General features: G+C 43.2%; 1 protein-coding gene across 5 annotated transcripts in view; it reads left to right on the top strand.

Moving 5' to 3' along the window:
* The first annotated feature begins 6,993 nt into the window (after positions 1-6,993).
* LOC135547477 (M-phase phosphoprotein 8-like) overlaps positions 6,994-23,116 on the top strand; it is a 41,196-nt gene continuing 25,073 nt past the window's right edge. For all 5 annotated transcript variants that reach the window (XR_010456720.1, XR_010456719.1, XM_064976523.1 and 2 more), the window contains exons 1-5: positions 6,994-7,295; positions 16,691-16,852; positions 17,777-18,763; positions 18,891-18,978; positions 20,690-20,926. Coding sequence is in view for 3 of the 5 variants with exons in the window: in XM_064976523.1 (XP_064832595.1) it covers positions 7,206-7,295; positions 16,691-16,852; positions 17,777-18,763; positions 18,891-18,978; positions 20,690-20,926 (1,564 nt within the window). In the remaining 2 variants the exon portion in view is untranslated. The remainder of the gene's footprint in view (positions 7,296-16,690; positions 16,853-17,776; positions 18,764-18,890; positions 18,979-20,689; positions 20,927-23,116) is intronic.

Raw genomic sequence — 23,116 nt, 5'->3', positions numbered from 1 at the left:
GGGCTGCCTTCTGAGAAATTGTAGGCAATCGAATAAACCCCCACTGCCTTCCGTTCTACTAGTTAACAACGTGCAATCGTTGGAAAATAAAAATTGACGACCAACAAGGAAGATTAAACTACCAGCGGGACATTGCAAATATCTTATGCTTCACAGATTCGTGGCCGAACGATGACATTATCAACATACAGCTGGCTGGTTATATGCTGTATAGACAGGATAGAACAGCGACATCTGCTAAGACAAGGGGCGAGGGACTCTGTATATTTGTAAACAACAGCTGGTGCACGATATCTAAGGAAGTCTTGATCGCCTGAGGTAGAGTATCTCATGATAAGCTGTTGACCACACTATCTACCTGTATTTTTCGTAGCTGGCTACATACCACCACAGACTGATGCTGGCCCTAAGACCTCACTCAATGAGCTGTATTCCATCATAAGCAAACAGGAAAACGCTCCTAGTGACCGGGGACTTTAATGCAGGGAAGCTTCAATCAATTTGACCAAATTTCTATCAGCATGTTAAAACCTCTTAAGGATTGGCCCCTATTTTTACATTTTTGCCTAAAATGACATACCTAAATCTAATTGACTGTAGCTAAGGCCCTGAAGCAAGGATATGCATATTCAAATCAAAAATCAAATTAAATGTATTTATCACATACACATGGTTAGCAGATGTTAATGCAAGTGTAGTGAAATGCTTGTGCTTCTAGTTCTGACATTTTACATTTACATTTAAGTCATTTGGCAGACGCTCTTATCCAGAGCGACTTACAAATTGGTGAATTCACCTTATGACATCCAGTGGAACAGCCACTTTACAATAGTGCATCTAAATCATTTAAGGGGGGGGGTGAGAAGGATTACTTTATCCTATCCTAGGTATTCCTTAAAGAGGTGGGGTTTCAGGTGTCTCCGGAAGGTGGTGATTGACTCCGCTGTCCTGGCGTCGTGAGGGAGTTTGTTCCACCATTGGGGGGCCAGAGCAGCGAACAGTTTTGACTGGGCTGAGCGGGAACTGTACTTCCTCAGTGGTAGGGAGGCGAGCAGGCCAGAGGTGGATGAACGCAGTGCCCTTGTTTGGGTGTAGGGCCTGATCAGAGCCTGGAGGTACTGCGGTGCCGTTCCCCTCACAGCTCCGTAGGCAAGCACCATGGTCTTGTAGCGGATGCGAGCTTCAACTGGAAGCCAGTGGAGAGAGCGGAGGAGCGGGGTGACGTGAGAGAACTTGGGAAGGTTGAACACCAGACGGGCTGCGGCGTTCTGGATGAGTTGTAGGGGTTTAATGGCACAGGCAGGGAGCCCAGCCAACAGCGAGTTGCAGTAATCCAGACGGGAGATGACAAGTGCCTGGATTAGGACCTGCGTCGCTTCCTGTGTGAGGCAGAACCATCAGCCCTGTAACATTCAGCCTGCTAAGAGAGGTTTCCTAAACCATCAGCCCTGTAACATTCAGCCTGCTAAGAGAGGTTTCCTGAACCATCAGCCCTGTAACATTCAGCCTGCTAAGAGAGGTGTGCGTGCAACAGGTAGGAGCAGGAGAAAACAGGAAATCAGAGCTTCAAATAAACTGGAGAAAGATGCAGAGAGAAGGCTGCAATAAGAATCAGAAGAGTTACAGCCGTTAACAACATTATCGATTACAAATCATTGATTACTTCCAAAGTGGTCATGATTAGACACATGGCAGAAAAGGACAACAGGACTCGTCCCTCTCTGGGCTAGAGGACTCGTCCCTCTCTGGGCCAGACAACAGGACTCGTCCCTCTCTGGGCCAGACTACAGGACTCGTCCCATGCAGTAATATCTAACAAGTAATATAATCTAACAATTTCACAACAACTGCCTTATACACACACAAGTGTAAAGGAATGAATACAATTATGTACAAAATAATATATAAATGAGTGATGGCCGAACGGCATAGGCAAGATGCTACTGCATCTGGATGATACATGGATGGTAGAGTACAGTATATACATATGAGATGAGTAATGTAGGGTATGAAAACATATACATCGGCATTGTTTAAAGTGGCTTGTCAAGATGTGTTTGAAGGCGAAGTCAGGTGCAGGAGAGCAGAGTAAATAAAGCACACTTTATTATAGTTCCAAACCGGTAACACAACAAAACAAACGAGACGACAGGACAGAAAAACGATCTACAACGACCAGGATCGTGGTATTTCCCTGTGAGAGGAAGAGCACAGATGTGACCAAGGTCGTCGTGGAACGGGTAAGGGATGTAATTTACGATCCCCGGATGAGCAGAGGAGGGAGACGTGTGGGACCAAGAGATCAACTGGTCACGGACAGCAGACGGAACGTATTTACGCCCAACGGGACACTGGAGGGGAGCGGGCTCCGTACGCAGTGCCTGCTCAATGTCCGTGTCCAGATCCCACACGACCGGCGCCACCAGGCAGGAGGCCGGTAGTATGGGAGTCTGATCCATGGGCCGCTTCTCTGAGTCATACAGTCTGGATAGTGCGTCTTATTCCGGGAACCTGGTCTGTAGCACCTCCTTTACCTTGGTGGGAGTCGTCCAATTACGCACGACTGAAATGCGGTCACTCTCCATCTCCACCCCTGATGTGGAAATGCGATACCTTAGGAAGGAGACGGCCTGCTGAAAGAACAGGCATTTCTCAGCCTTGACATACAGGTCATGCGCCAACAGTCGTCCAAGTACCTTGCGCACCAAGGACACATGCTCGGCGTGTGTATCGGAGTAAATCAGAATGTCATCGATATACACCACTACACCCTGCCGGTGCAGGTCCCTGAAAATCTCGTCTACAAAGGATTGGAAAACTGATGGAGCATTCATCAACCTGTACGGCATGACAAAGTACTCATAATGCTCTGTGGTGGTACTGAACGGCAGTCTTCCACTCGTCTCCCCCCATTTGAACATCTTGAAGAACAATCTGTCCTTAAATGGCCATGTACTCTTATAATCTCCACCCGGAACAGCCAGAAGAGGACTGGCCACCCTTCAGAGCCTGGTTCCTCTCTAGGTTTGCTTCTAGGTTCCTATAATGACGCAGGATATGACCCAGATGCAGACACAGAAGGTGGATGGTTCAGTTCTCAGATAATTTATTATAACACGGGGAGCAGGCAAAGGGCAGGTAGAGGTTCGTAACCAGATCAGAGTCCAATAGGTACTGGACGGCAGACAGGCTCAGGGTCAGGGCAGACAGAAGTTCATAAACCAGATCAGAATCAGGCAGGTACAGAATGGCAGGCAGAAAAGTTAGAACCGGAAAAGCTATCAAAAAAAACTAGAGAGCATGGAAAACCAGGAATCACGCTGGTGACGACCTAACAATACAAAATGAACTGGCAACAGACAAACAGAAAACGCAGGTATAAATACACATGGCATAATGGGGAAAATGGGAGACACCTGGTGGGGGGTGGAGCTGTAACAGTACAACTTTGGACCGTCCCCTCGCCCATACCTGGGCGCGAACCAGGGACCCTCTGCACACATCAACAACAGCCACCCATGAAGCGTTGTTACCCATCGCTCCACAAAAGCCGTGGCCCTTGCAGAGCAAGGGTAACTACTACTTCAAGGTCTCAGAGCAAGTGACGTCACCGATTGAAACGCTATTTAGCGCGCACCGCTAACTAAGCTAGCCGTTTCACATCCGTTACAGAGACAAGCACAAAGATGGGTGAAACAGATCAGGTGGTGACAGTTCCTGCCTTTCTAGGGAGTTTTTCCTCGCCACGGTGCTTCTACATCTGCAATGCTTGCTGTTTGGGATTTTAGGTTGGGTTTCTGTATAGCACTTTGTGACATCTGCTGATGTAAAAAAGGGCTTTATAAATACATTTGATTGATTGATTAATTGAAGTGGCTCTCCTCATCTTGAAGTAAGAAGTATTTTGCAATTTGTGTGATATGTTACAAATCCAATTTGTGCAATAAATTACAAAGTTGGATCCCGGAGTGCATCCTTAACTGGTTTCGATTTAGAGAAGAAGAAACATGGGCATACGGACCTCCTTTTCTTAAAACACTTATCCCTTTCTTTTACTGCCAACCCACTGCCCGTATTGTGTAATTTTCCATTGTACGATGTAGATCATTAGCAGAGCATCTTTCTAATCCATCTAAATAGGGAGAGTACTACTGGTATGAGGAAGTGGCTGCCTTTGACTTCTCCACCTCCCAGTGGTGTGTAGCACGAGAGTTTGTGTTTGCTCGAAATCACACTGATATAGGGTCACCGGAAGTGTCTGAGCCTAATGGTCAGTGTAAACAGAAGACATTTGCACTCTCTCTGTCCACCAAATGATACATTTCCTGTTGCTTTTCACACTACTCTCACACTAGCTCATAGCCCACTGGCCATCCAATCACAATATCACTTGATTTCGATCGGTGTGTAGGTTCAGTGTCTGGGGGTTTTGTTGAATCTGTGAGCAGATGTCACAAATTCCCTGAGTGATTTTCCACAGTCGGTTTAAATCACTTTATTAAACAGGTTGTTATTTTGCTCCTGCCATATCAGTACAGCTGAGACCAGTTATGGGTGACTTACAGGTGACCTGCCCCTGTAACGGGGTGAGTGACTGGTTGCCGGGAAGTCAGGTGCAGGAGAGCAGAGATGGGTGATAACAGGAGAACTTTAATGTACACCCTGGCCCAAAGGCACAGGCGAGGCAGCACAAAGCACAACCATGGTAACATGAACCGGATAAACAAAACAAACAAACCTAGCGCAAGCCAGCCTGTAGCATAGCACCCTACACAAAGAACAATTCCACACACAGACATAGGGGAAACAGAGTGTAATATACATTTAGTCTGATGAGGGAATGTGTACCAGGTGTGTGGGAAAACAAGACAAAACAAATAGAAAATGAAAGGTGGAGCGGCGATGGCTAGAAGACCGGAGACGTCGACCCCCGAACGCAGCCCGAACAGGAGAGGGACCGACTTCAGCGGAAGTTGTGACAGCCCCAGCCTGACTTGTCAGATGAATTATACAGGTTGAGGAAGTTGTGTAAACCTGCTACTGAATGCTGGTACCACTGGTACTGGCAAATAATCTTCCATCAAAATGGTGTATGGCTTTTAAGCATGACAGAATATTGGTACCATACACACTGAGGAGTGATAAAGAATAGAAAAGGACAAATCTAAGTCTGGTAGGTCTAGTCTGTTGGCCAGTATAGTTAAAAGGCAGGTGTTATTAACAGTGGCCCGTGAAGACAGTGTGGATACCTAAACACAAGAACATGAGTGTAAGACCAGTTCCAGGCTGTGTCACACATCTTGCTTATTTTTAGGTGCAGGTGCAGGGTGCATGTCATGAAACAAAATATTGGTTATGCCACCTAGTGGGTTCAATCATGAATAGCATTACTGTATAATATCTAATCATGATAATACATTAGGTTTTAAAACACTGTGATAGCTGCCAGCAGTTATAGGCCTGGGTTATGCTCATATTTATTGATGATCGATTGATTTAATGAGAATGTTGTATTCTAAAGTAAAAGTACCTTTGGAATAAACAATTCTGGATCTTGAACATCTTTGATATGACCGGCTGATCATCACGTCTGCCAGCCCATGTACCTTTTCCCATTTTTGGAGTAGGTCTATCTGTGGACAGCACACTGGGCAGCGGCGTGTGGGGCGAGGCATGTGTGATCTACTACACACTGTCTGCGCCCACTAAGTAGTGCCATGCGAGAGTTGGGTTCAATAGGATCTGGCTCCAGCAGATATGTGTACTATCAAAAATCTAAATCAAATTGAATTTTATTGGTCGAGTACACATATTTTGCAGATGTTATTGCGGGTGTAGCAAAATGCTTATGTTCCTAGCTCCAACAGTGCAGTAATACATAACAAAACAAAACACACAAATACAAATAATGTAAAGAAAGGAATTAGGAAATATAGAAATACTGTATATGTATATGATTTTTATTTTATTTTATTTAATTTATCCGTAATTTTACCAGGTAAGTTGACTAAGAACACATTCTCATTTACAGCAACGACCTGGGGAATAGTTACAGAGGAGAGGAGGGGGATGAATGAGCCAATTGTAAACTGGGGATTATTAGGTGACCGTGATGGTTTGAGGGCCAGATTGGGAATTTAGCCAGGACACTGGGGTTAACACCGCTACTCTTACGATAAGTGCCATGGGATCTTTAATGACCTCAGAGAGTCAGGACACCCATTTAACGTCCAATCCGAAAGACGGCACCCTACACAGGGCAGTGTCCCCAATCACTGCCCTGGGGCATTGGGATATTTTTTCAGACCAGAGGAAAGAGTGCCTCCTACTTGCCCTCCAACACCACTTCCAGCAGCATCTGGTCTCCCATCTACACATGATGGCGTGTACAGACATTATCGACAGTATATAAATAGAAAAGGTGTGTACCAGGTCTTATCATTGTCTGTGATCAGGCCTACCACCATCGTTTTGTCAGAGAAATAAATTAGGGTGTTTGAGTCGTGCCCGGCCATGCAGTCGTGGGCAAACAGGGAGTATGGGAAGGGACTAAGCACGCACCCCTGAGGGGCGTCAGTGTGGTGCATGTATTGTTCCGTTTATAGCAATGGTTATCAACTGTACTGCAGGGATGGAATGTAAGTTGCAGAACATTGAGGTTGTGGTGGTAGCTGCAGAGAGGTATTTGGGTGTACGAGACTTGACAGAAGAAGAGGTACAGGGTGTGTTGGTTGGTGGTGTACTGTCTTTTCAGGCTGTTGGCCTGAGGCAAGATATATAAATAATAGAGTAGGGTGGTGGGATTTTTGTGAGTGTAGGGTTAGATGGTAGGGTATTGTTTTCTTAATTAAATTTTTTCTTTATCATTATTATTATATTTTTTTCAAGCAAAGTAAGAAGGAGGTATACTCCAGTGTAATAGGTGGCGGTAATACAACATTTATTGGATGCCAACTGCCTCATCGAAGAAGTCAACTACACGAAGAAGACGTATCTCCGCCTACTCAGTCAGCCCGCCTGGTCTATCAGCCCCCCGCTCTTTAATGTTAGTTAACCAGCTAGCCTAACATACAGTTGTTGTGGCTAACAAAGCTAATAAAAATTGCTAGCGTGTACTGTAGATAGTTAGCTATCTCAGGGCTTGGCTTTAATACCGGCGAAGGCATAATAAGATAATTACTGTTGTTTATTCCTGTTACGATAAAATGGCGGAAAAGCCAGAGGCTGGAGACAGCGAAGACGAGGTTGAAGATGTTTACGAAGTGGAGAGGATTATTGACATGCGAACGGAGGAGGTACAGTAACAAAGCAAGCTTGTTGTTAACTTAGCTAACTGAACGTTGCTGCTAGCTAACAAACTACACAATTTGACAATGACAAACACTAGGAACCGTTTTGTATTAAACGAAATAACGTTATATGGCTAGCTAATGCAGAGAAACGCTCAAATGTCCACGCACAGTTCACTGATGTATAAAATGAACAGTTAGCTAACTAGCCAACCGCAAAGGAAATGTCAATGGCTGCACAACTTTGCCCAGGCATCCGACGCCCCCCCTCTTTGCACGAACATTAAAGCTTGGCCAGACAGACTGGTGTTATTCTTTCATCCACTGGACTTCAGCCAGTCCCACTTGCAGAGACTTGCCAAATAGAACAAACCCTCCGTGTTAACGCGTGTACAACCAACTCGTAACTACCTCTGTCTAGTACGCAGCTGCAGAATTCTATCTTCTGCTGTCATCTTTGTTTTTGTTATGTTGGCCATATATATCGACACTGTCTCTAGACATGTTCTATCTTCGAGCTAACTAAATACATTAGCAATGACGCTCCTTTCCCCACGGTAAATAATACAATGGTACAGACCGTTCCTTTTCACGCCTATGAATATAATGAACAGGTGATGGTGTTCTACAATAATGAGTCGGCTTTCTTTGAATTGTGGGTACAGCCAGGTGTCCTTGCAGAACATTACACTGGTCTCTTCTAGCTGGGTTGCACTGGTTATTCAATGCCCGCCGATGAACCATCAATACTGGGTGAACAAATGGGAGTGAACAACAGAGGGAGTGAACAAGTGCACACTTTGGTGAAAAGGGGGTGGGAGGACTGGAGTTTGGCTAGGGTTTGTCTTCCCCTTGTCTGAGAACGGTTTACAAAGTCCCCTGAGAATCAGACAGATGGCAACCACATTTCAGTCTGGTGAGATAACTGTACTACATACAGTACACCAGGGATCATCAACTAGATTCAGCCGCCGGCTGTTTTTTTTATTGGTCAGGGGGCTGGAACATAATTACAAATCATTTGTAGACTGCAAATTGACCACAAGAAGCCCAAACATGTTTGACTAAAACATAATAATTTCTTACCTTTCTTACATTTGTATACCAGCACATTGTGTCTCTCTTATTATGCGTGGGAATACTTGACCTTATGTTCAACAAAAAAAATTACACACATTATTATTTTTTCTCTAAAAACTTGGGGGGCCAAATAAAACCATCCGCAGGCCAGTTGGGGAACCCTGCACGACACCACAGAATAGAGCTGCTGTGTTGCCACACAAGATGGACCAGAAGGCTCCTCTGCAGACAAGTGTGTGTGTGTGAAATGGAGAGAGAACGGGAGAAAGAGAGGCTTGTCTGAGGCTTATGTTTGTGATTTTCGCTCAATAGCGATTCAGTGAAATACCCAGCCCCAGCAAAGGCAAAGTTCCGGAGGGGAGGGCAATATTGGATGAGGAGGAGGGGTCTGTGTGTGTAGGGGGAGGTCTGGTGTCACTCACACAGCCAGTTCCTCTTATGTAACTGCTTTTGAGCTGAGGCATGAGAGGGGGAGAAAGGAAAACAAAGCCTCTGAGGAAGATGGAGTGGGGAGAGAGAAACCTGACTCTTTAAAAAATATATATATATTTATAATCACAACCAGCCATGCACTGTGCTACAGTCACACTTGTACCGCACTTGAACCAGAACACATTATTCACATGATCCAAACAAGCAAAGTCTGTCAAATTGTCAGAGAACTCTGCAGCCCCTGTCCCTTATTCCCTCTGACTGGAGCTCTCTGTTGTCCCAGTTCACTGGATAGGAGGGTGGGGACAGAAAATACTGGCTGTGTGCCACAGTGCTAGACACAGCCTTTCAACTGAATGTGTGTTTGTCTCAGACGGAGAGGTCTATGAGTAGACATGGGTCAAATCAAATGTATTTGTCACTTGCTTTGTAGACAACAGGTGTAGACGAACAGTGCAATGCTAACATACGGGTCCGTTTCCAACAATGCAAAGTTAATACACAAGGAGTACCTGTACAGAGTCTATATGCAGGGGTACAAGGTGAGGTAATATGTACACGTAGCAGGAAAATGTGATGCCGGACATTTGACCGGCAGCGTTTGAATTTAAGAAAGGTACTGGACTCATATGCATTGGTTACATAACCTGATTAGGGCGTGCACCCACGGTTCTCAGAATGACAAATCACATTTAGTTTATGGTAATTCATCGTAACAGAACATGCAACTTGGATACAGCGGCGCGTGTCATTCTTACCGAATTTCGATGAGCAATTTGAAGATGTTAGAAGACATTGGCAGCAAGTCCATAAGGCTAGGGGAAGCTAAGCTTTCCTTAATGTACATTTAATTAAATTGCCAAAATGATATAGCCTAATTAGCTTACTCCTGTTTATACAGAAATAAATACAATTTAAAATAAGCTACTACACCAGAAATCATGATTTGGTCACAGAAGATTATTAGCTTTATTTTAAATCGTATTGCCTACAGTCGGAAGGGCCCGCAGTTTGGGCAGAGCGTGCTGCAAATGCCGTATAGATGATTGTTGAGTTGCGACTGTCAGTGAAAAGTGGAGAGCCAGGCATATTGCAATATTTAAATATACAATCGCAGAAAAACTGTTTGGAAAACAAATGGCTATTGCTTTAAAGAGAAGACAATGAAGACTCCAATCTGTGTTTTAATTATCAAAATAATCAACTTAATTGAGCGAATAGTATTGAATTTTATTAGCACCAGCGGAGAACATCGGCCATATCCCCGGTGAGTGTGCATATTCACTGTCTGGATTATTGTGTCGGTGCCCAATGATAAAGAGGGCATTAATATCCTCGATCAGGTTAGAGGGATGTTATATTGTATTTGTTATAGCCTCGGCCTACTCCAAGCCATTACACACAGCATTGAAGAGTCTTTTTGCCATCAGTGATTGAGTTAGGTTATCTAATCATCATATTAGGAATAGTAGGCTCTTACATAAGTCTGCATTTTTCTGGTGAAAAATTTCTCCAAAGCTTGAAATCCACACACCGCCTATGTTAGAATAACTGCCCATATTTTTGGCTCCCGAGTGGCGCAGCAGTCAAAGGCACTGCATCTCAGTGCTTGAGGCGTCACTGCAGACCCTGGTTCGATCCCTGGCTGTATCACAACCGGCCGTGATTGTAAGTCCCATAGGGCGGAGCACAATTGCTCCAGCGTTATCCGGGTTAGGGGAGGCCAGAGTAGGGAGTAGTGGTCGACCGATTTAATCGGAATGGCCGATTTTAATTAGGGCCGATTTTAAGTTTTCAGAACAATCAGTAATTTGCATTTTTGGACACCGATTACATTGCACTCTGCATATGTGAAAGTGTGTGTGTGTGTGTGGCGCAGGGTTTCCATTAGCCGGTAATAGGTGGTTTTTGTCCGATTAAAATAAATAAATAGAAAAGCCGATAAAATTGTCTCTGGTCAATTGTCCGGGAGAAAAAGAAAAAATCCCATTGCGATAGAATTTAAGCTATAAAGCCTGAGAAGGTGTGGTATATGGCCAATATACCACGGCTGGTTTGAGTCCTGAATGGCTGACAGCCGTGGTATATCAGACCGTATACCACAGATATGACAACATGTTCTTTTACTGCTCTAATTATGTTAGGAACCAGCTTATAATAGCAATAAGGCATTTTGGGGGTTAGCCATGGTATATTGGCCATATACCACTAAGGGCTGTATTCAGGCACTCCGCTTTGCATCTTGTATATTAACAGCCCTTAGCTGTGTTATATTGGTCATATACCACACTCCCTCATGCCTCATTGCTTAATTAACCTATTAATTAATGGATATACCAGTCGATGTAAAAACGTGTGACTGGTAATGCTTATCGGTCTAGGTTAATTTGCATATTCTAGTGGAATTAAATTGCCGTTTGTGTACAGTATTTGTGAATTATCCTATTAATCACACGTGCACAGCATACAGAGTCTTTGAGTGAAAAATCTGCTGCTGCCGCAGCATCTTGTGATGCTTTCAAAGCAACTGGGAACTCGTAAAATACAAGGTGAAATCATGACGTCAGTGATCTTCAGTTCGGAAAGTCGAAGCTTTAGAAAGAGTCCATAGTTGGAATTCCGAGTTGGATGAGCGTTTTAAAATGATTTTCGGAGCTCGTTTTTCCCCAGTTAGTTGTCTTGAAAGCACTGAAGTCAGAAGTCAGAGATTTCTGAGTTCTCAGTTGTTTTGAACAGTGCATCAAATGGCAACGGAAGACAGGCTTCATCAGTACCTCACACATCACTTTGCAATTAGTATGCATTTTGAAAAAGTACGTAATTGTTTGAAACCTGAACATTTTAATACATATGAGGCATGTCTTACCTTGCGTCAAAGTAGCTTATTAGATCTCCTCTTTCATTTTTTAAAATGGATATTTTCATCTCTCACATGAAACTGCTTGCATGTGCAGTGCCTATTTGACAATGATGTTTTCCCGCTAATTGCATTATGGAATGAACATTCTGTATATAATTGTTTTATGCTTATTGCACATTTATAAAGAAGACTACACAGCCAGTATAACAGTCTTTGGCCAAAATTCTGTTAGCTGACAAACTGAATCAATGTTCATTGATACTCCTATTTTAGTAACATCTGCTCTGCGAGAAAATTGAAGAGTTGAGACAAAAAGGGTATCATTAGAAAGGTTAACTTCTCTATTATGGTAAAATAATGTCTCTGTTTCAGTGGCCATATGACTGTTGTCAAATAACCTCACACTCAACGTCAACAAAACTAAGGAGATGATTGTGGACTTCAGGAAACAGCAGAGGGAACACCCCCCTATCCACATCGATGGAACAGTAGTGGAGAGAGTAGCAAGTTTTAAGTTCCTCGGCATACACATCACAGACAAACTGAATTGGTCCACCCACAGACAGCATCGTGAAGAAGGCGCAGCAGTGCCTCTTCAACCTCAGGAGGCTGAAAAAATTTGGCTTGTCACCAAAAGCACTCATAAACTTCTACAGATGCACAATCGAGAGCATCCTGGCGGGCTGTATCACCGCCTGGTACGGCAACTGCTCCGCCCTCAACCGTAAGGCTCTCCAGAGGGTAGTGAGGTCTGCACAACGCATCACCGGGGGCAAACTACCTGCCCTCCAGGACACCTACACCACCCGATGTTACAGGAAGGCCATAAAGATCATCAAGGACAACAACCACCCAAGCCACTGCCTGTTCACCCCGCTATCATCCAGAAGGCGAGGTCAGTACAGGTGCATCAAAGCTGGGACCGAGAGACTGAAAAACAGTTTCTATCTCAAGGCCATCAGACTGTTAAACAGCCACCACTAACATCGAGTGGCTGCTGCCAACACACTGACACTGACTCAACTCCAGCCACTTTAATAATGGGAATTGATGGGAAATGATGTAAATATATCACTAACCACTTTAAACAATGCTACCTTATATAATGTTACTTACCCTACATTATTCATCTCATATGCATACCTATATACTGTACTCTATATCATCGACTGCATCCTTATGTAATACATGTATCACTAGCCACTTTAACTATGCCACTTTGTTTACATACTCATCTCATATGTATATACTGTACTCGATACCATCTACTGTATCTTGCCTATGCTGCTCTGTACCATCACTCATTCATATATCTTTATGTACATATTCTTTACCCCCTTACACTGTGTATAAGACAGTAGTTTAGGAATTGTTAGTTAGATTACTTGTTGGTTATTACTGCATTGTCGGAACTAGAAGCACAAGCATTTCGCTACACTCGCATTAACATCTGCTAACCATGTGTATGTGACAAATAAAATTGGATTTGATTTGTTTCTGTTGGACCAAACTGCTTGTCAGAGAGGAAGAAGTGATCTCTCATATTTGTTGTGACGGGCTTGTTGTGTGTGCGCAAACAGAGAGGATGACTGTTTCACTCCTGCCAAAATCTGTCCAAAATAAGCCCAAGTCATTGGGACAATGACTCCCGTTGTTAGAGCGGAGACATGAGCATGTTGTCGTTACATACAGTGCCTTGCGAAAGTATTCGGCCCCCTTGAACTTTGCGACCTTTTGCCACATTTCAGGCTTCAAACATAAAGATATAAAACTGTATTTTTTTGTGAAGAATCAACAACAAGTGGGACACAATCATGAAGTGGAACGACATTTATTGGATATTTCAAACTTTTTTAACAAATCAAAAACTGAAAAATTGGGCGTGCAAAATTATTCAGCCCCCTTAAGTTAATACTTTGTAGCGCCACCTTTTGCTGCGATTACAGCTGTAAGTCGCTTGGGGTATGTCTCTCAGTTTTGCACATCGAGAGACTGACATTTTTTCCCATTCCTCCTTGCAAAACAGCTCGAGCTCAGTGAGGTTGGATGGAGAGCATTTGTGAACAGCAGTTTTCAGTTCTTTCCACAGATTCTCGATTGGATTCAGGTCTGGACTTTGACTTGGCCATTCTAACACCTGGGTATGTTTATTTTTGAACCATTCCATTGTAGATTTTGCTTTATGTTTTGGATCATTGTCTTGTTGGAAGACAAATCTCCGTCCCAGTCTCAGGTCTTTTGCAGACTCCATCAGGTTTTCTTCCAGAATGGTCCTGTATTTGGCTCCATCCATCTTCCCATCAATTTTAACCATCTTCCCTATCCCTGCTGAAGAAAAGCAGGCCCAAACCATGATGCTGCCACCACCATGTTTGACAGTGGGTATGGTGTGTTCAGGGTGATGAGCTGTGTTGCTTTTACGCCAAACATAACGTTTTGCATTTTTGCCAAAAAGTTCAATTTTGGTTTCATCTGACCAGAGCACCTTCTTCCACATGTTCGGTGTGTCTCCCAGGTGGCTTGTGGCAAACTTTAAACGACACTTTTTATGGATATCTTTAAGAAATGGCTTTCTTCTTGCCACTCTTCCATAAAGGCCAGATTTGTGCAATATACGACTGATTGTTGTCCTATGGACAGAGTCTCCCACCTCAGCTGTAGATCTCTGCAGTTCATCCAGAGTGATCATGGGCCTCTTGGCTGCATCTCTGATCAGTCTTCTCCTTGTATGAGCTGAAAGTTTAGAGGGACGGCCAGGTCTTGGTAGATTTGCAGTGGTCTGATACTCCTTCCATTTCTATATTATCGCTTGCACAGTGCTCCCTGGGATGTTTAAAGCTTGGGAAATCTTTTTGTATCCAAATCCGGCTTTAAACTTCTTCACAACAGCATCTCGGACCTGCCTGGTGTGTTCCTTGTTCTTCATGATGCTCTCTGCGCTTTTAACGGACCTCTGAGACTATCACAGTGCAGGTGCATTTATACGGAGACTTGATTACACACAGTCGGATTGTATTTATCATCAGTCATTTAGGTCAACATTAGATCATTCAGAGATCCTCACTGAACTTCTGGAGAGAGTTTGCTGCACTGAAAGTAAAGGGGCTGAATAATTTTGTACGCCCAATTTTTCAGTTTTTGATTTGTTAAAAAAGTTTGAAATATCCAATAAATGTCGTTCCACTTCATGATTGTGTCCCACTTGTTGTTGATTCTTCACAAAAAAATACAGTTTTATATCTTTATGTTTGAAGCCTGAAATGTGGCAAAAGGTCGCAAAGTTCAAGGGGGCCGAATACTTTCGCAAGGCACTGTATAGATCTTTGGTGTAAATCGTAGGTGCACACAGCATAGATGGAGCGAAGGAAACGAGATCAAAAATACAACATGAGAAGAAGCGGCCATACAGTTGTAGTCGGAAGTTTACATACACTTAGGTTGGAGTAATTTAAAACTTGTTTTTCAACCGCTCCACAAATTTCTTGTTAATTAACAAACTATAGTTTTGGGAAGTCTGTTAGGACATCTACTTTGTGCATGACACAAGTAATGTTTCCAACAATTGTTTACAGACCGATTATTTCACTTATAATTCACTTTATTCCAATTCCAGTGGGTCAGAAGTTTACATACACTGAGTTGACTGTGCCTTTGAACAGCTTGGAAAATTCCAGAAAATTATGCCATGGCGTTAGAAGCTTCTGATAGGCTAATTAACATAATTTGAGTCAATTGGGGGTGTTACCTGTGGGTAACACCTCCAACCTTCAAAGTCATTGCCTCTTTGCTTGACATCATGGGAAAATCAAAAGAAATCAGCCAAGACCTCAGGAAGAAAATTGTAGACCTCCACAAGTCTCGTTCATCCTTGGGAGCAATTTCCAAACAGCTAAAGGTACCACGTTCATCTCTACAAGCAATAGTACGTGAGTATAAACACCATGGGACCACGCAGCCGTCATACCGCTCAGGAAGGAGACGCGTTCTGTCTCCTAGAGATGAACGTACTTTGGTGCGAAAAGTGCAAATCAATCCCGGGAACAACAGCAAAGGACCTTGTGAAGATGCTGTAGGAAACAGGTACAAAAGTATCTATATCCACAGTAAAACGAGTCCTATATTGACATAACCTGAAAGGAAGCAAGGAAGAAGCCACTGCTCCAAAACCGCCATAAACAAGCCAGACTATGGTTTGCAACTGCACATGGGACAAAGATTGTACTTTTTGGAGAAATGTCCTCTGGTCTGATGAAACAAAAATAGAACTGTTTGGCCATAATGACCATCATTATGTTTGGGGGAAAAAGGGGGAGGCTTGCAAGCCGAAGACCCCATCCCAACCGTGAAGCACAGGCTCGCAGCATCATATTGTGGGGGTGCTTTACTGCACAAAATGGATATCATCACGAGGAAAGAAAATTATGTGGATATATTGAAGCAACATCTCAAGACATCAGTCAGACATCAGTCAGGAAGTTAAACCTGACTCAGTTACACAAGCTCTGTCAGGAGGAATGGGCCAAAATTCACCCAACTTATTGTGGGAAGCTTGTGGAAGGCTACCTGAAACTTTGACCCAAGTAAAATCAATTTAAAGGCAATGCTACCAAATACTAATTGAGTGCATGTAAACTTCTGACCCACTGGGAATGCGATGAAAGAAATCAAAGCTGAAATAAATCATTCTCTCTTCTATTATTCTGACATTTTCACATTCTTAAAATAAAATGGTGATCCTAAGACGGGGAATTTTTACTAGGATTGAATGTCAGGAATTGTGAAAAATTAGTTTAAATGTATTTGGTTAAGGTGTATGTAAACTTCCGATTTCAACTGTAAATGCTCACACAAAAAAAGTGTTTTTTGCGATACAGACGTTTTGGAATATCACGTAAATACATAAATCCAAATGAATTTGCTATATCGCCAAACCCTAACAGTCAGTCAGTCTTCATTTTCTGCAATGAAAACATTTCCAGCAAGCATTCTCATATTGCTCTCACCCACATGTATTTGTCCTTGTCTTTAGGGGGAGGTCCTGTACCGCGTTCGCTGGAAGAACTACTCATCTGACGATGACACTTGGGAGCCTGAGGCCCACCTGGAGGATTGCAGGGAGGTGCTGCTGGGCTACAAGAGGGCTCTGGCAGAGGCTAAGGTCAAGAAAGACCAAGATGCTAAGAAGGGCATGGTAAGTCCTATCCAGGAGGATCATAGCCACCATAAGAAAGGCTTGTTGAGTCTAATTGCTGGGATGGAATGTTTTAGATTTTTCTGACTGACTGTTACACTAACTACACTGACAAAAATATAAACGGAAAGTGTTGTTTATAAATGTAAAGTGTTGGTCGGTCTCGTGTTTCCTGAGCTGAAATAAGATCCCAAACATTTTTCAGATGCATTAAAAGATTATTTCTCTCCAATTTTGTGCACCAATTTGTTTCCCTGTTAGTGAGCATTTCTCCTTTGCCAAGATAATCCTTCCACCTGACAGGTGTGGCATACCAAGATTGGCTGATTAAACAGCATGCTCATTACACAGGTGCACCTTGTGTAATGAGGCCACTCTCAAATGTGCAGTTTTGTCACACAACACAATGCCACAGATGTCTCAAGTTTTGAGGGAGCGTTCAATTGGCATGCTGACTGTAGGAATGTCCACCAGAGCTTTTGCCAGAGAATGTACTGTTCATTTCTCTACCATAAGACGCCTAATGTCGTTTTAGAGAATTTGGCAGTATGTCCAACCGGCCAACCGACCACGTCAGCCCAGGACCTGTTGGATCGTCTGAGACCAGCTGTCCGGACAGTTAATGAAACTGAGGAGTATTTCTGTCTCTAGTAAAGCCTTTTTGTGGGGAAAAACTCATTCTGATTGGCTGGGCCTGGCTCCCCAGTGGGTGGGCCTATGCCCTACCAGGCCCAACCATGGCTACGCCCCTGCCCAGTCATGTGAAATCCATATATTAGGGCCTGATGAATGTATTTTAATTGGCGGGACTCAGTAAAATCGTTGAAATTGTTGCATGTTGCGTATATATTTTTGTTCTGTATACATTTGAGTAACTGATATCACTTTCTATTTTCTGATGTGAATGTCCCCTCTTCTCTGTAGAAGCTGCCCATGAAGAGTGACGTGTTCGATGCCGACTCTGACAGTGATAAAGACAAGCCCACAGACCTGCCTGTCAAGAAAAAGAAAAAGAAGAAGCCCCAAGAAGAAGAGGCACTTCCCTCGAAGGAGAAGAGGAAAAAGAAGAAAGACAAGCGCAAGGAGGACTTCAGGCCTCGTCCGGCACCAGAGTCTGATGAAGAGGAGCTTTCCCCTCCCCCAACCCCGGGCCGCAATACCAAGATGTCAGACTCCAAGAAGAGATTTGTTGAATCTGATGAGGAAGAAGCCCCCGTGCCCTCCAAGAAGCACAGGAAGGACAAGTCCAAGGAAGGAGGAAAGCATAGGAAAAAAGATAACATGGAGGAAGGGAAGAAGAAAAAGACAAAGAAGGATCAAAGGGGTGATCTGGAGTCCACTGAAGATGAGGCCACCGCCCCCCTGGAAGAGGAGCTTAGCGAGGGGCCATCTGAGTCCCAGACGGATGATACCACACCAACTGAAAAGTCTCGCAATGATGACAAGCCCAAGATTAAGAAGGGAAAGTCAGACCTGAGGCTGCAGGGCATCAAGGACTTCCTTCAGGACAGGAAAGGCAAGAAGCCGGAAACTACTTCGCCCACGCTCTCCACAAGCGGCCTTGCAAAACTCAAGAGCCTCGCCTCCTTCAAGAGCCAGAGCCGGGATGAGCCCACACCAACCTCTGACTCCAGCGACACCCCAGCCCACGTCCACAAGAAGGCCAAGGGCAAAAGCCAGGAGGCAACTTCTGCACCACCGAAAATCCCCTCGTCCTCCTCTGGTGCAGGGGCCAGCACCAGCAAGGCCCGAGAGGAGGAGTCTAAAGAGGAAGTGGGCGGGGATAAGGAACCAGCCACCTCCACTAACCTGTTTGAGAAGTTCCTGCTGAACTGTGAGGCCAAGGACCGCGTTCCCCGCAAACAGATGGTCCACCAGCCCACCCCTGCAGAGAACACTAAACCACTGAAGGTAAACCAAGCAGCTTTGCACTACATGTAGTGAGGTTAGTAAGCAGCAAGGCCCTCACTGTTAGGCTTTCAGCACATCTTAAGCTGCCTCAAGTAAAATCTTAAATATATTTCTGTAAAAATTCCAGCTCATAGGGAAAGTTGAGAAAAGGACCAAGCCGACAAAGGAGTCACCTGCTCGTAAGCCAGAACCAGACAAGACCAAACATAAAGACGGTAAGAAGAGTTACAAGGTTCCATTGTAGAGGTCGACCGTTTAATTGGAATGGCCGATTTAATTAGGGCCAATTTCATAACAATTGGAAATCGATATTTTTGGGCACCGATTTTTAAAATGTTTTTATACATTTTATTTAACTAGGAAAGTCAGTTAAAAACACATTCTTATTTTCAATGACGGCCTAGGAACGGTGGGTTAAATAAACTTGTTCAGGGGCAGAGCAACAGATTTTCACCTTGTCAGCTCGGGGGATCCAATCTTGCAACCTTACAGTTAACTAGTCCAACGCAATAATGACCTGCCTCTCTCTCGTTGCACTGCACAAGGAGACTGCCTGTTACGCGAATGCAGTAAGCCAAGGTAAGTTGCTAGCTAGCATTAAACTTATCTTATAAAAAACAATCAATCATAATCACTAGTTAACTACAACTATGGTTGATGATATTACTAGATATTAACTAGCGTGTCCTGCGTTGCATATAATCTGACTGAGCATACAAGTATCTAAGTATCTGACCGAGCAGTGGTAGGCAGAAGCAGGCGCGTAAACATTCATTCAAACAGCACTTTCGGGCGTTTTGCAAGCAGCTCTTCGTTGTGCTTCAAGCATTGCGCTGTTTATGACTTCAAGCCTATCAACCCCTGTGATGAGGCTAGTGTAACCGAAGTGAAATGGCTAGCTAGTTAGCGTGCGCTAATAGCGTTTCAAACGTCACTTGCTCTGTGCCTTCTAGTAGTTGTTCCCCTTGCTCTGCATGGGTAATGCTGCTTCGATGGTGGATGTTGTCGTTGTGTTGCTGGTTCGAGCCCGGGGAGGAGCGAGGAGAGGGACGGAATCTATACTGTTACACTGGCAAAACTAAAGTGCCTATAAGAACATCCAATAGTCAAAGGTTAATGAAATACAAATGGTATAGAGGGAAATAGTCCTATAATTCCTATAATAACTACAACCTAAAACTTCTTACCTGGGAATATTGAAGACTCATGTTAAAAGGAACCACCAGCTTTCATATGTTCTCATGTTCTGAGCAAGGAACTGAAACGTTAGCTTTCTTACATAGCACATATTACACTTTCACTTTCTTCTCCAACACTTTGTTTTTGCATTATTTAAACCAAATTGAACATTTTTCATTATTTACTTGAGGCTAAATTGATTTTATTGATGTATTATATTAAGTTAAAATAAGTGTTCAGTATTGTTGTAATTGTCATTATTACAAATACATTTTTTTTTTAAATCGGCCCATTAATCGGTATCGGCTTTTTGGTCCTCCAATACACGGTATCGGTATCAGCGTTGAAAAATCATAATCGGTCGACCTCTATTCCATTGTTAAGCTTACACTATCTGGCAGGGGTGTGAAACGCATTCCATGGATGGCCTAGTGTCTGCTGGTTTAAGTTTTTTCCTTTCAATTAAGACCTAGACAACCAGGTAAGGAGTTCCTTACTAATTAGTGACCCTAATTAATCAATCAAGTACAAGGGAGAAGCAAAAACCCGCAGCATCTCTGCCCTCTGTAGAATGACTTTGACAAGTGCTATAGGGCTTTCATTGAATTACCGATAAATGTAGTGGACGCAGCCACTACATAGTGACTCAACCAAGACGTTTTAACTGACATGATGCCTGTTGCGTATTCCACCTTTTGTTTATTTTCACTTAACTAACATTATTTGTTCCTCTCCTCTAATTAATAGCATTTTGGCCCAGTCAGAGCCCCGCTGCTGTGGAGACTAGTGACAAGGCGGAGGCAGAGGATGAACCCGCCCAGAAGTCAAAGTTTGGTGGAGATGAACGGAGGGAAGAGGCTCAACGCTTGGAGAGGAGGACCCAAGACGATGACAGAAGGAGGAGGAGGAGGGAAGACAGCGAGCCACGCCTCTTCATCGCCTGCGACGACAATCAAGACGCCTTGGAGAGCGCCGACAAGTCTGGTACGCCACAACCATCTCACATGGAAAAGTCAACACACATACACACACTCAGTGTAGATATGCATCAAAAATACCATATTGCTTACACCTATCCTAGGGCTGTTACGTATTACCACCATACCGGCGGTCACGAATCATGACTGCAGCCAAATTCCACATGACTGTTTAGTCACAGTAACTAGGCTTCTCCAAAACTGCTCTGATGCGGCTGTTGGTCGTTAATAGCCCACCGAACTTTCTCACTGCCAGTCACTAATGGCCAGGTACTCAACGCTCTATTGTCCCTCTAATCACTATGACATCAATGTAATTGAAAATCTAATCAAACTCTTTGTGAGAGCCCATGAACTCATGTTGCGACAACATTTCTATAGGCTATGCAATTGTGTGTGAGAACAGAATTGATGGCGGCCTCTATTAAAAAGAGGAGGATCCCACCAGCTTTCTTTAAGCTAGGCCTACTATCTTTATTTTTCTACTTTCCTAATATTAAGCACATTAATTTGCTTTACAACAGGAGTGGCTTGAAAATGAACCATGGGAAAAGCCTCCTCCATTCGCTATTTATGTTCCGACAGGTCCATGATAATTTCACACACAGAATACTTATTATACACTACCGTTCAAAAGTTTGGGGTCACTTAGAAAAGTCCTTGTTTTTTAAAGAAAATCTATTTTTTTGTCCATTAAAATAACATGAAATTGATCAGAAATACAGTGTAGACGTTGTAAATGTCTATTGTAGCAGGAAAAGGCTGATTTTTAATGGATTATCTACGTAGGCGTACAGAGAACCATTATCAGCAAACACCACTCCTGTGTTCCAATGACATGTTGTGTTAGCTAATCCAAGTTTATCATTTTAAAAGGCTAACAGCTGAAAACTGTTGTGCTGATTTAAAGAAGCAATAAAATTGGCCTTCTTTAGACTAGTTGAGTATCTGAGGCATAAGCATTTGTGGGTTTGATTACAGGCTCAAAATGGCCCGAAACAAAGAACTTTCTTTTGAAACTGTATTCTTGTTCTGAGAAATGAAGGCTATTCCATGTGAGAAATTGCCAAGAAACTGAAGATCTCGTACAACGCCATGTACGACTCCCTTCACAGAACAGTGCAAACTGGCTCTATCCAGAATAGAAAGAGGAGTGGGAGACCCAGGTGCACAATTGAGCAAGAGAACAAGTACATTAGAGTGTCTGGTGCCAATAAAATAGGATATACTGTTGTTCACTATATTAAGTTGAGGATTTTGATTACTAAAATGCAATCGTATTTTCATTTTCTTCTCTTTACAGCAATAACTATTTGCTTTCCAAACTATGTTTTCCTGTGATTGTATTTTGAAATATTGCAATGTCTGGTTTGGCCTATTTTCAGACAGTCACAACTCAAACATAATCTGCCCAAATTGCATACTGCCTTTCCTTCCGACTGAAGGAAATACTATTTAAAACACACCTTGTTTAAAAAAAAAGAAGAAGCTAATGATCCAAAATCATGCTTTAGTAGCCTATTTTGAATTATTTTATTTCTGTGTGTAGACAGGAGTAGGCTAATTAGGCTATATAATTTGGGCAATTTACTTCAGGAAAAGCTTCCCCTAGCCTTATGGACATGCTGCCTATGCTTGCATATTAAAACGTAGCCGCATGTAACCTCCATTCGCTATTCGAGTGCAGGCTACTGATGACGTTGTTTTACACACTCCCTCCGAAAACGTTTGGAGAAAATGTCCTATTTTATTTAGCTATGTTCAATTGTATTCTTTGTAGTATAAAATAATGCCACGGAATTCTAAGCAAATCTTGTCTGCTAAATGAGCTCGTGTAGCCCACAGCCATATGGCATAGCCAGATCAGGGCCTAACATCAGGATGACTCAGAATATGCTATTCTGTTCTTCTGAAATAGGCTACATTTTCTTCATATATTTCTTTAGACCCGTCTAAAATAAATAATGGATTTGTTGTGTTGGTGTAGGCTATATTAAATTGATTGATTTGACTTTTTAAAATGTAGATGTTCCAACTGTCTGCATTAGTGGCTTGAAGGCTATGGGTGGAAACCAGGAGTTGCTAAACGTGTTTATTATAATTAACGGTCAATGAGACCCGCAGTTGTTTGCATGACAATCATCATGACCGCCAGAGCACTACACCTATCCAATCCTTTCAGATCTAGGAGTAGGAG

This window comes from Oncorhynchus masou, chromosome 10 (genome assembly GCF_036934945.1).
Source record: "Oncorhynchus masou masou isolate Uvic2021 chromosome 10, UVic_Omas_1.1, whole genome shotgun sequence".
Taxonomy (NCBI): Eukaryota; Metazoa; Chordata; class Actinopteri; order Salmoniformes; family Salmonidae; genus Oncorhynchus; species Oncorhynchus masou.
Note: the sequence above shows the minus strand (reverse complement) of the source record. Positions and strands in the feature narration are given on the sequence as shown.